Below are 15,110 nucleotides of genomic sequence, written 5' to 3'. Positions count from 1 at the left end.
TAGTTTTATTATACAATCAAAATATTTATTTGTTGTTGTGGCATTTATGGTTAATTCTCATTAATTTTGTACATAGTATTGCAAATTGAATTTCATGTGTCATCATTATTTTTAATATGAACTTGATTTTTTTTTTTTTTTAAATCCAAAAAAGAATTTTGAAAATTGTCGTTTTAAGAAATATGAACTAAAATCTTTTGCATATGGTTACATTATGGTAATTTTGAATTTAATGATAAAGCACAAATGATGAAAGGAATCAGATTAAGCAAAACTTATTTTCAGGTAAATGTTGGAATTACAGCAAAATTCAAATTACATATCCATTGCTTCAAGTTTTAAATTTTGCAATAGAAATTCTCAAATTTCCTTCTCTTTTATTTGTCAAACTGTATTTTTTGACATTGTGAATGTTTGCGGAGTTGTTAAAAGTTATTTTGCATGCTTGTTTCTGGAAGCTGAAATACTTTACTTTTTAGTTGAAATAGGTTTCAGATATTTCCGCCCCTCAAACCATTCTTGAGATCTGTTAGAGGAGGGAAACCTATCATTGTTCATTTTTTCAGTAAAAAAAAGACAACGGTGGGTCGCCCCCTCAAACAAATTTCAAAAATTGTCTGGGGGGTGCCAATGTCAAACACTTATATTAACCCCTGCTTTATATATGTATGCTTGTGTTCTGTCTAAACCTCTAGCACAATGTTGTTTCACCCATAAGTTTCTTTATATCATGGGTTGAAATAGGTGTTAGATATTGCCGCCCCTAAAAACTATTCTTGAGATCTGTTAGAGGAGGGCAACCTATCATTGTTCATTTTTTCAGTAAAAAAAGATAATGGTGGGTTGCTCTCTCAAACAAATCTCAAAAATGGTCTGGGGGTACCAATGCCCAACACTTTTTTTGACCCCTGCTTTATATATGTATGCTTGTGTTCTGTCTAAACCTCTGGCGCAGTGTTTACTCACATGTAAGTTTCTTTATGTATGTTTGTGTTCTGTTTATATCTTTGATGCAGTGTGACCTCAGTAACTAACTAGTTACTCTAACTAAAAAACCTCACCATAAACTCTAAAATTTTATTAAATATTTTTCCTAATGCATTTCTAAAATATTATGCCTAATGTTTTAAAGTACTGTTTATTGGAAGTAAACCCTTTTACCTACTCTAGGTCAGGTCAGGTTTAGGATCATCACAATCACCCTGTACTGCTATAATGTGTCCCAGAACTACCTGCCCCACGTCCTGCTGTCTTGAAGGGTGTATTTTTTTAGGCAAAGGCTATGAGAAACAAACTCTGACTTAAAAATCCCCTGCCTTGGGGCTCTTGGTTAAATGAAGTCTAGAGATGGTGTCTCAATAAAAATACTCATCTTAGGCAGATGTTAGTTGTATCCAGCTAAAATTTCCCTGCCTTTAGGCTCTTGGTTGAGTAAAGACTAGATAAAAATACTTATCTTGGGCAGATGTTAACTACATCCAGCTACTGTCTTGTAGAAAGACTCTTAGGCAAAGACTTTAGGAATAAGGAGAATAATTCTGCTAACCAGCCTTGAACCCCTTCTTTATCTATTAGGCTGGCTTAGATGTAAACCTGTATTACATTGTTTCCTGCCAAGGATGATGAATGCTGGATCTTCTTGGCTCCACTTATGTTCTTGCCTGTGCCTTCTTGATAGTGGCTATGCAACTCTTCCTGTTATCTCCTAATTAAGGTACAGATCTAAAACTTAATTTAATGGTTCTGAGGCTGGCTGGTAGTAACGTTCCCAAACTCTGTGGTAGCCTCTCAGAGAGGCTGATTCCATCAACAGCTGCTTAATATCAGAGTATTACCAGTGCCATGTTGTGCATAGATGGTGTCTCTGTTAAAGCTTTTAGTGCATTGTCAAGGCCACATAAGGAGCCCTATGTTACAACTTAGGGTTAATTAACAAGACTGAAAAAATTGCATTGCTCATCGCTTAAGAGGTCGTGCTCTTTCTAGGAATCAGTCAAGTTCTCTTTAAACTTAATCATGCCAAAAGTAACCCAAAACATTCAATATAAAAAAACATCTCCACCATCTAACAGTTTTGATTTATCTTTTACAAATATTCTTGGTCGTGCAAAGCAACCTTCCATCAGTTAATCTTACCTTATGCAAAAAATCACCAGACTTGCTTGCTCTAAGTGAGACTAATTTAAATTCTGGTATTCCTCCTACAGATCTCAGTGTTGATGGGTACTATCCTTTGATTTGCAAAGACTCCAATAGTCACATGCTTGGCTTCGGGGTATAGATATGAACCAATTCACCTAATTGTCATAAAATCAGGCTTGAATCCTTTGACCATTCTTTTATGTGCTTCCACTTAGCACCTCTTCAGTCTATCACCTTTCTTTTTGTTCTTTATTGTTCTCCCTCTTCCCATGACTACAGTCTTTTAGATGTAATTTTATATCAAATTTTTTTTTGTTTTTTTTTGTTTTTTTTTTTGTTATTCACCTTCTCAAGACCGAGAAGGCCACTACAGATGAGGAGGCTACTTAATAGTGGTTATAACCCTCTCTCAACTCTATAACTCCAAAACACGAACCTTGACAAACAAGGCCGCTGCGCGGAGAAACAAGTTGAGCGCGGTACTACCAGGGATGTGGTGGGGATCAAACTCAGAATCTCTCGCTTTTAAAGCGAGCGCTTTACCACTACACCACTACCGCATTAAATTGATCATGTTCTCTCCTTTTACCCCTCTGTCAATATAGCTGTTATTGGCGACTTTAGTACTTATCACACTGAATGGCTTGGCTCTAATGCCACTTACCCTGCTGGCACTATAACTTATGCATTTTCCAATCTCTTACTCAAATAGTTAACTTTGTGACTTGTTTCCCTGACAACCCTAATCATTTACCTTCACTCCAAGATTTATGTCTTGTCTCTGATCGTAGCTTATGTTCAACTTCTCCTTTTTCTCTCTTAAGTGGTTCTGACCATACAATGATCTCTATAAATCTTTCATCTTGTACTTCTTTTGCGGACTAACCCTATTATTGCACTACTTACTACTACCCTAAAGCTGACTAGGGTTATTTTCATGATTTTCTTTGTGACAGTCTTTAGGCTAATATTTTTTCTCTCTCAGCTGATAAATGTGATAAATCCTGATAATCTTAAAACCAGCTGATCCTAACTTGTTTTTGATAGTGTGGTACTGGGTATGGACAAAGAAAATACTTTAAAACCTCTCTAATTTCAACTTTTTGGAATATGGCAATTAGATTTGCTTCTGTAGCTAAATGGAGAATGGCAGTAGTTTTTAAATCATTTATGGCAGGATTTAATACAAATAATAATACAAAATTTTATGTAAAAGAATAACGGCTATATTTTGAACACTAAATGATGGCTTTTTCACTAAATATATAACCATCCAACCATATCCTTAGATAAGGTTGGATGGTTTTTTACAATGAGCAGTTTTTATTTTCTGTATAGATTGAGTTAACAAATATGCCATTTTATGTGTTTTTCCAGATCCAAATATATTAAAGTTGTTAACTTTTCTGGGCTTTATTAGTAAAACTTGTCAAACAATAGTTGTAAATTGATACACATGACCATTTGAAGTTATAACAAGCTTTAGTAATTAACAACTTACTGGCCTGTTGGACTGTTATACATGGTTGTGCAGATCTCTGTAGGCATTTGGTTGTCGTTTTTATGAAACATAAATAAGATCTTGTGCAATGGAAATAACTTTAAGACATCATCAGTGTCTTAATGGAATGAGGTTAATTATAAGATGAGGATTCTTTGAAAAAACATAAAAGGCAGTTCTAGAGAAAACTGTTAACACAATTTTCTAGTAAACAAATGTAAAACAGGAGGCTGACCTGGGTTATGCATCAACCATAGTAGTTTTTAACAACCCATCCAGTTTCATCTTAACACACTGTGGCAGCATAAAATATTTATTGAACTTCTTATGTCTATTGACTTTAGAACCACAATACTTATAAAAAATCTTTTTAAAACAGATTTTGAATAGTACAATAATATTTGTTGTTGGTAACTTATTGACTTGATGCCTAATTTATGCATTACTTTTTAATTTATGCGTTACTTTTTAAAATAGAAGGTAAAAAAACTGTTTGGTATGCTTTTTTTTTGTTGCTTTCAGTGACAATTCAATAAAACTAAACAGGCAACACCTACTCAAAATGAAATTAATGTTTTAAGTAATTTAATAATTTTAAGTATCTTTAATTTCATTCATTTTCCGAGGAGTAAAATTATAAATTGAAAATAAATTTTTCTGGTAATTCTAGATTCTAGTTAAAAATAAACTCTCCTCATTATAGATGAATATGGCTGATGCACCAATAATTTTTTAATCTTGGAATTCATTTTGTTATGGATGACATAGACATGACCTTTATGAATTAGTTCTGTAAAATACCTTTTGAAGAGAATGCTAAAATAATTGTTGTAGAAGCACATTCCAATTTTATGTTTAAGAGGCATTATGTTTAAAAAAAAATTATGACCAACCTGCTATAAAAATTTTTTAAATTACTTTTAAATTTATTAAATTACTATTTATAAAACAAAATTCAACTTGAAAAAAAAAAATACTTTGTAAAATTTTAAAATACACTTTCCAAAATTTAAAAATTAAAAATTATATTTTTAAATAAAATATTTGGATAATATTTGGCTTCTTAAAAATACTTTAGGTATAATAAATAATGATCTGACTACTTTAATATGAGTGCTATATGGCATATGGCTATGTTTATATTATATTTATATATCTATATGGCATATATATTTATATAGTCAAATTATTTAGCCCAAAAGGTAATAAACTTTCCAGGTAACTTTGAACTTCCTGAAAAAATACAAAAATTTTCTTGCACAAAAAATAAAACAAATGATCACGATTAAAAAAAACCAGCTGCACAAAATTGAGGCTTGACTTAAAATGAGGAAAAAAGTATAAAAGGTTTCATACCTAGGAGATTATTATAAAAGTCCAATTTTATCAGAAAGCTAAAAGACATCAGCTTAACAAATAATTACTAAGAGAACCATGAAAAGAATCCCAAAAACAATTATTTTTACAGAAATATTTTGTCAGCTTGTCAGGTCAGGTGGTCAGCTTTAAAGGGTGAGTCATAATCATATGATGTAGAAAAAGTACAAGATTTTTTTTTTAAATTGTCAACTGCCCAAGGTCGAGAAGGCCACTACAGTTGAGGAGGCTATTTTAGTTGTGGTTATAGCCCTCTTTCAACTCTATAACTCCGAAACACGAACCTTGAAAAACAAGGCCGCTTCGCAGAGAAACAAGTTGAGGAGACACCACCATGTCCGTGGTACTACAAGGGATGTAGTGGGAATCAAACTCGGAATTTCTTGCTTATGAGGCAACCACTCTACCACTACACCACTACAGTATTTTAGTGGAACCATAGCAAGTCAACTCAGTCAGAGACAAGTTACAAATCAAGAAGTGAATGTAAGTGATTTTAGGTGGGTTGTCTAAAAGACAAGTCACAAAGTTAATTATCTGAGTAAGAGATTGATAATGATCCAAATTTTGAGGTAAAGTTCCAGCAGTATCAATGGTGCTATAGCCAAGCCAATCAGTGTGATGCATATTTAAGTTACTAATAACAACAGTATTGGCTGAGGGATAATCAAAAAAAAAAAATTTAAATTTAAGTAGAATCAATATCAATGAGTGCAATCATGGAAAAAAGCAGATTTATAGAGAACAAAAAAAGGTGATTGAGTGAAGTAGTGCTAAGCAAAAGCACATAAAGCATTAGTCGGTGAATTTATATTTCACAACAAATAGGCAATTAATACTTTATTAATTAATTACATATTTGTTGTGAAAAGTAATATGCAAATAAAGTAAATATTCCCAGACCTGTTATTAATATAGTGGTATAAACAGTGAATGCTAAAAGTAAGTTATTAAATCTTATTTAATGTAAAATAATTTTCATTTGTTTCTGCAACAAATTGATTGTACACAGGTTATGAATTGGGCCATCCAATTAGTTTGGTATAGGAGATGTAGTTTGGTACAGGAGATCTGGTTCTAAGAATATATCATAGATTTTAGAGCTAAAAGTATAATAAAGCGCTGAAAATCAGAAAAAGTACAGAGGTAAAAAGTAATGGGATTGTTATAACCAATTAAAATTAAATAATGATGTACGATGATTTCCTATTGCATCAAAAATGTATTTTGATCACCAATAATGATTTGGGTAGCTCAAGACATGCACTAATGCCAATTGTCAACGACATGAGGATTATAATGATTTATCTAGCATTTTTTATGCTTTGAAAATTTAATTTTGATATTTAATTGTTAAAATATTTTACCTCTGTTATTCTTTATAATTTTAAACTATACATTTACATTATTCATATTTTATAATTAAATTTATAATATTATTCATATAATTTTTAAGTTGTTTGTTTTTGTTATTAATTATTAATTAATTATTAATGTTAACTATTTATAACTTTTATTGCAAAATTCTTATAACATAAGAAAAGACAAATAGAACGCAACACAAAAATAAATAAATTTAGATAAAAAATTTTAATAATAGAATTTAAATAGGACAGATTACCTAATGTTACTTTAACATGACTTTATTGCTCTCATGCAACTATGTCTATACTACAGCTCCCATTGCCTGCACTCTATGTTATGTTAGTATTGAAATATAACCAAACCAAGCTTCCATTGTTAAATATCCCAAAACCTATCCCCACTTTAGCACAATTCTAACATTTTTAATGATCTTGTTAAAGTACTTTAGTATGCACAGTAGCAATGTAGTAGCAATATATACTTATATCAATTTACACATACAAACATCTACATATATACTTATATAGTGTATACAGTATATATAGTAATACAAAGATAAGGTAAAAGTAATGCAAGATAATTTAGGATTCCTAGTGGGGTTGAGTTGATCTTTTTTATCATGAGTAAATTACAAGTCATGAAGATTAAAACTAAGATAAAATAGTTTAAGTACAAAAACATAGTATGAAATATGGTAGATCAACAAGTTGAAAATATTGGTCTTACCAAATGAGAGGTCGATTTCTTTTAAAAAACATTAAGAGTTTATGAACATCTGATAATTCATAGAAACCAGCAGATTTGAAATCTAATAAGTACACACTATCCAAATAAAAAGCTACTTAGTATTTAGAGAACAAAAATCATAAAGTCATAAAAATCATAAAAATCATAAAATTAGGAAAAAAGCAACAATATATACTAAAAAAATTATAAAAAATGTTAATTAAAAACAATATTGTCAGAATAATCATAATAATGCTTGTGTAGACTGTATAGTGCAAAAAGTAACAAGCTGAGATCAGATAAAGAATCTGTAATAAAAACAAAAAACTAGTTATGAGTTTATTCTAAATCTACCTGTAGAATAGGTTCTGATTAAAAAATATATATCAACAAACTAAATCAGAATCTATTCTACCTAGTAGAATAGATTCTGATTTTGAAATATATATCAACAAACCTATGCTATTTTTGTATTACTTATTGTGCATTCAACTTCTTATTGTTTCGGAGGTCTGATTTCATGTTTGGATAATTCACTACATTTCAATATTTACATTATTTTTAATATTAATTCACTACATTCCACTAATTTACATTAAAGTTAAATATTTATTTTATGTTAATATTGAAATAGTCAACACTGAAATTTGAAAGACATTATTTGATATTGAGAATTTAAAGAAGTTGTTTAATAAAATTGGATTCCCTGCTGAAAAAAGTATAGCCTTAGGTTTATGCCTTTAATATCAATAATAATTCAGTTCATATTGATAAATGTGGGTTATTACTTAATAATTCCTTTTATATTTAGATAACATTGACATATCAAAAAAGCATTTAAAAAAGCTGCAAAAAGTAATAGTCTCTAGAGAGGCTATATGATTAAAAAAAAATGTTATACTTGCTGTAAATAAAAATGAACTTATATTCATTTAAAATAATTTATTTGTTAATATTTAAAATTTATTGAAAAAATTTCTCCATAATTCTCCTTATCTATTTACTTTTTTTAATTGTCGTTTGCAATCAAATCTTCTTAAATATTAAAAAAAAAAATGTATTATTTATCTCCTTAAATTATCTCCTTATTATTATTAAATCTCCTTAAAACCCTTACTTTTAGTCTTGATTTTAATATTGGTATTTCTGTATGTTTTAGTTCTGATGACACTTATGAAAAGTAGCCTGTCCATCATGTTTGAAGCCTAAAGCTTGTTTCTTTATTAAAAATCTATACAATTTAATTTTACAAATTTAAGTTAGAGGTTATCAAATATAAGTTATGTATATTTTTCTCCATAGTATTCAAATTTTATTGTTTTTTTTTTTTTTTTTGAATATATATAAAAGTAATTTACTAGAATTAGTTTAATTTATTACGTTATTTGAATTGCATTTTTTCTCGATGTTGAAATTTTCCAAATGGAAAAGCAACTCACTTGCTAATAATGTAAAAGAACTACAATCCAAAAAGTTTATTCAGGAAAAAGTAGAAAAAACATTACGAAGCGATTCAAAAGGAATTGTAAAAGCTGCTAGTGATACAAAAAAAAGCCCACACGTATGCTATCAAAACAATGGTTATTCTGGAAGAATAAGAATTAGAAAAAGAGGAAAGAGATTAAAAAATTAGATGGGAAAATTGATTTTGATGGGAAAATTGAATTTTGAAATTTTATATGTTATTGGATGTTTTGATTTTGGATCTGTATTTAAGAATTTATTGAGTATGGAAAAACAAGTTAAGCGCGAGACTACCCGGGATATGGTGGTAATCGAACTCGGAACTTCTTGCTTATGAGGCGAGTGCTCTACCACAACACCACTACTGCAATATGCCACATTTATAAGTTGATTTGAGCTTGAAATTTTTCTTTTACATTACTCTTGCTTATATTTCAGTTTCTTTTGTTCACTTTTTTTTTAACCATAGCATTTTATAGAGTAAATAAGAACAATTATTAACTATTATAGAGTGAATTAGACTATTGTTAGTATGCTTAAATGTTATTTGAATGTATATATATATATATTATATATATATATATATATATATATATATATATATATATATATATATATATATATATACTTATTTGTATAAATGTTTTGTATATTTATATTGTTATCTTTATTAAAATGATTTCTTTTAAATACTAACACAAATATAAATATAATAATAGAGCTTTCTTTTTAATTGTATATAGTTTGTCCATGTACTACACCATAATCCTTTCTAAGACTGGAATGTCTTAAAAAAACTGAAATGAAAATTAAAGAGAACAGGTTGAGGCTCAGCAAAAAATCAGGGAAATCCACATTGAGATATTGATATTTTTTATTTGTCCCCAGATACATCAATATTGAATTTAAAAAAACTTGTTATGGTAGGTTCTAAGACATGTGGAGTGTGCACCTATATTATGTTTAGGCAATTTTTTTTAATATTATTTGTCTTCCCAAGACTGATGCAACCACTATAGTAGAGGAGGCCAATTTTTTTTAAATTGTGGTTTCAAACTTTTCTTAACTAATCTTAACCCTGAAATGCAAACCTTGATAAACAAGGCCGCTGCGTGGAGAAACTAGTTGAGTTTGGTACTACCAGAAATGTAGTGGGGATAGAGCTTGAAGCTTTTTGCTCACGAAGCGAGTGCTTTACCACTATACCACTACTGCATTTGATTCAACTCTTGCCATACTATATTTAGGCATTTGTAGTTGCATATCATTTATAACCATGTATTCTTAATTGTATTAATATTAGTTTAGACTGTGTTCAATACCAGCTAACAATATTTTAGCATCTATTATAAACATTGAACATGAAGACTATAAAGTTTATTATTTCAGGTTGGATCTAGTTATTATGGTTTTATTTCACGCTGCTCCACTAGAAAGTACAGATGGTGAGCGTTTAGCAAGAATGCCAGTTTGCAAGCAAAAAGCATTATGCATAAATCCTCATCATATTGGTTTGCTTGCAAAAGGACTTGATATATATTTATCAAATTATTTGTATAAAAAAGGTTTGTAAGTTATTAGTTTATATTTTTTATTGATTTATTTTGGAAAGAAAATTTTTATTGTTTACATTTTATTGAGTGATGTTTCTTCTTTCTTTATTATAATTTTATTCCTGGAAAAAAAATTTTTTTCCAGACATAGAAGGATCTCCAAATATTATATTGACTGGTATACTTATCAAAGATAAAGCAACTCCTGTTGTACAAGGTAGGTGTATTTTCCAAAAAGTCTTTTTCAAATGAACTTATGTTACAATATAATAAATGAAAAAGATAATTTTTGTTTTCAAATGTGTGAAAAAAACTCCAGCTATAGAAAAGAGTTTAAAATTTTTTTACCTATTTATATATATATATATATATATATATATATATATATATATATATATATATATATATATATATATATATATATACATATATATATATATATATATATATATATATATGCATATATATATATATATATATATATATATATATATATATATATATATGTATATGTATGTATATATATATATAGGGTAAAGTAGTCTAATACTGCCGGCGGCTTTTACCTCCATTTTATTTTTTAAAGTTGGCTTAAAGAATATTTAGTGGCACAATTTAGAAAACATTGTCAGAACTTTTTAGATTATTCATTTTTTAGTTATATAACATATTTTTTGAACTTTCGCCCAATTTATTGTGGTTTTGAGTCATTCGCAGTTATTCTATACAGTCTAGAGAGCGTGATTTTAGACCATTCTTTTTTTTATCATTGATCAAAAAAGTATCGTTTCTATTTATACTTGCTCAAAACAATCAATGTCTTGTTATTTTTGTTTATTCATGTGCCCAATACATTATTTGAATTTTAAAAGTAAGCAATGTTCATAATGTAAACAAAAAAAACTTGTTTTACATAAAACATTGATATCTGCCTAATATCACCAGACTGGAATGGGCTATAATGCCACATGTTTATTTTGATTTTCGATATTGAGATTTCTGTATATGTGTTGTAATTGCATTCGAAGCTTGTAATTTAATATTTTTGCTCTCAAATTTACTTTAAACTACTGTAATTTAATGTTGAAGTTTAAAAAATTAAACAAAAAACGTAAATTTTAAAGTTCTTTAAAAATATTTTTTAAGTTGCTGCACTAATTCCATCAGTTAATTTCAAAAAATAATAAAAAAATAACAAAAGTACATTTCTTTTAAATGTACTTTTGTTATTTCTATCTTTTCACAACCTCATTATTTTATTGTTTTAAACTTAAAAATGTTTATAAATGCTTTCATTGTCACTTGACAAATGCAATGTTGATTTTTCGATTAATTTAAAAAATTTTGTAAGAAAATTTTTCAAATATTATTTTTGTTCTTTTTAGAATGACTAAACCTAAAAAAATAACTATTAAGGTAAAATGGAAAACAGAGGATTTAAAAAAGGCACTATATTCTGTTAGAACTGGAAATCCAGTAGCAGCAGCATCACAAGATTATAACATTCCTCAAAGAACTCTCAGAGACTGTTTAATGAGAAAGGATAGATCACCAAAACCTTAACTAGGTCGAAAGTGCATTATTCCCGAAACTGTAGAAACTTGAAGCAAAGAGTATTTCGTCTTCAAGAAATAGGATTTGGTATAACATGAATACAACTTAGAAAATATGCATAAGAAATATGTACTCAAAAAAATCTGCCACATCGTTTCAAGAATGAAATTGATGGTACTTATTTTAATAGTTTTTAATTTTTATTTTATATTTGAATTTAAAAAAATTAAATAAAATCAGTTTTGTCCATATATTTAAATGAAATATTAAAATTAAAATAACTATACTAATGAAATAAATAATTTCAGGCAAAGATTGGCATGCAGAATTTCTCAGGCGCCATCCTTATGTTGCTCCTAGGAAATGTGAAAGTTTGAGTTATGGTGGGCTAATGCAATTCAATCCTGAAACTGTTCAAAACTTTTGCAATCTTTTTGATAAAGTCTATGAAAAACTAAATTTGGCACACCATACTGAATTGATTTGCAACGTCGATGAATCTAGATTGCAATTAACAATGACTGGCACTCATGTAGTAATGGCAAAAAAAGGAGCAAACGTGTACACACAGCTACTCATGCAGATAGAGTAGAAACTGTTACTGTAGTTGCATGTACAAATGCTACTGGAACTAATTGGATTCCACCTATGATTTTGTATAATGGAAAAAATTCGAAACATGAGTACAGGGATAATTTGCCACATGGAAGTATTTTTCGCATGACTCCAAAAGGATATCTTACCAAGGAAGAATTTTGTACTTTTTTGTGTCGTTTTAACCAGCACCAATTACCAGGAAAAGCTTTGTTTTTTTTTGTTTTTTGACAGACATTGTAGTCATTTGGATATTGTTGTAATAGAGGAAGCCGAAAAGTTAAACATCCATATGCTTTGTCTTCAACACATTGTAATCATGAACTTTAACCTCTGGACAAAAGTGTTTTTAAACCATTAAAAACTTACTTGAATGTTTCCATTGATAATTTTAGAAGAAACTTTCCCGGACCATCACTGTCAAATTTCCACTTTTATTTACTATTATTTACAAAACTGCAATTTCCACTATTATTTACTGAAGCATGGTTGCGTACACCAGCAAATGCCATATCAGGATTCAGATCAACAGGAATCTATCCTTTCAACCCTAGTTTTATCCCCCAAGTAGCTTTTACTTCTAGTGAAATTTCTAATCGCATAAACGTCAAAAGTCCTGATGTTGACAAGTTTAGTACTTTAAAACCTGGATCTTCAGACCCTGCATATAGTATCCGCTCAATAATTCCATCACCTAAAATAGTTAGAAAAGCAAAAACTAGAAGATCATTAAATGCATAAGCATAAACATAATAATAATATAATGCATAATGCATAAGCATAATGTTGTTGATTGAAATTTAGTTGCGGATAAAATAACTGATATACCCAGGCCAAGTCAAACAAAAATGGCCATGAAACATAATTTGATTAATAATATGATTTTATAAATAATGGTTCATTTTTTATTTGTTTCTTTAACATAATTTGTGTTATGAATAACAAAATATAAAAAAAAGTGTGGGTGGCGATATTGGATGCATATGAGGCTTATATCGCCATTAGTACTGTTTTAAGAAAAATGATATTTCCTTGAAATAGTTTTATGTGTGAGCAATAAATCTATGATATTTCTAGAGCTAAATAATCATTCTACCTAGCCTTTTTTTAAAATAAAAAGTTTAAAAAAATCTTTTTCAAAAATGAAGAGTTTACATAATAATAATTAACTAAATATAAAAGGCTTGCGTTATTAAACTACTTTACCCTATATATATATATATATATATATATATATATATATATATATATATATATATATATATATATATATATGTGTGTGTATATATATATGTATGTATATATATATATATATATATATATATATATATATATATATATATATATATATATATATATATATATATATATATATATATATATATATATAAATATAAATTTTAACTTATGATATAACACACTACAAAAAATCCTCAACGTCCAAACCTCTACTGAAAAAGTAAATAAACAACATAAAAATTGTTGAATAAAAATATAAAAGAATGAAAGGTAAAGGCAAGGGAAAATATAGAAATTAAAAATAAAACAAGAGACAGGAGAAAAAAAATATTTGTTGTTATGTTTGTTTGATTGATATTTTTTTACAATGGTTTTTATAAAAAAAAATTTTGTTTTTCAAAAAAAATTTTGTTTAATATTTAAAATAAGTTTTAATATGTTTAGCATTATATTGAAATTATATTTATAAGGTATTTTAAAAAGTTTAATTTTATTTCAAGATTTTATATTTTGTTTTTGCTTTAAAAATGTTGCATTTAGTTTTAAAATGTATCTTTAGAATGATGATTATCAAAGTGTTCAAATTTATGTATTGCTAATTTTTGTTGTTCAACTGTTGTATTTTTAAAGTTTATTTATTAACTTATTTATTATTTATTTATTTTTAGAAAAAAGTTCTCCTTATTCAGAGTTAGAGGTTTTTCATAAAGAATTACCTCCTGTTAAGATTCGAATAAATGATAGGTGTCACCCATTTTTACAACATGCGACAAGCACTGATCTTTTTGATATAAACAATAATAACAACAATGACACTGACCTTCCAGGTATGTATGTCAATTGCATCATTTAAAAGGTTTCATTATATATTTATATCTATCTATCTATATATTCCTATAGACTTTTTTATAACGAAAACCTTTTCTCAATGTAGCAGCACTTCTTGCATATTTTACATATTAGTCAGTCAAAGTAGCAGCACTCCTCGCATGTTCTACCTATTTGTCAGTCAATGTATGTAAACAGTAAAAAAAAATAACAATAAAAACATTCAGAATGTTTTTATTTTTTATTAAAAAAATGAAAAGTTGTGGTTTTTTTAAAAACAATAAAACTAATTAGTTTTCTCAATTAAATTTAATGGTTTTTACATAAACTGTAAATAATTTTGTCTTTTTTAAACACAAATAGTCATTTATATAGAGCCTATACATATGTTTGCATGCATTGTTTGCGTGGATTAAAAAAAATCTATTCTCTTTAGAGAGAAAGGATTTGTTCAATCAAAATTTGTCAGAGAGCTTTGTGACAAGTTTTAACTTAAAATAGCTTCATTGAAATATTTTATTATAAAAAAGTATAAATGATAAGTAAAATATTATTTACCTGCAGATTTTTTATATTTAACTAACTTTATATATAGATTAAAAGATGTTGTCTTGTGCGCATATTTTATTCTTATGCAGCTAGCTGTTAGGATTTACTAATTCTTTACTGGTTACTGTTCAGTGTTCACAAATGAAGTAAAATTCAGGGGGTCTGATTCTGTTGCTACTGTTTATTAACTTTAAATTCCTAAACAAATTAGTTTATTA

General features: G+C 28.0%; 1 protein-coding gene across 2 annotated transcripts in view; it reads left to right on the top strand.

The window, feature by feature from the left end:
* The window catches only part of LOC100200021 (uncharacterized), a 47,266-nt gene that overhangs the window by 24,290 nt on the left and 7,866 nt on the right, over positions 1 to 15,110 (top strand). For both annotated transcript variants that reach the window (XM_065801013.1, XM_065801014.1), the window contains 3 exons: positions 9,965 to 10,140; positions 10,274 to 10,345; positions 14,184 to 14,342. In XM_065801013.1, the coding sequence (XP_065657085.1) occupies positions 9,965 to 10,140; positions 10,274 to 10,345; positions 14,184 to 14,342 (407 nt within the window). The remainder of the gene's footprint in view (positions 1 to 9,964; positions 10,141 to 10,273; positions 10,346 to 14,183; positions 14,343 to 15,110) is intronic.

This window comes from Hydra vulgaris, chromosome 07 (assembly GCF_038396675.1).
Source record: "Hydra vulgaris chromosome 07, alternate assembly HydraT2T_AEP".
NCBI classification, from domain to species: Eukaryota; Metazoa; Cnidaria; class Hydrozoa; order Anthoathecata; family Hydridae; genus Hydra; species Hydra vulgaris.
The sequence above is the reverse complement of the archived record's forward strand: the minus strand, read 5'-3'. Positions and strand labels throughout refer to the sequence as shown.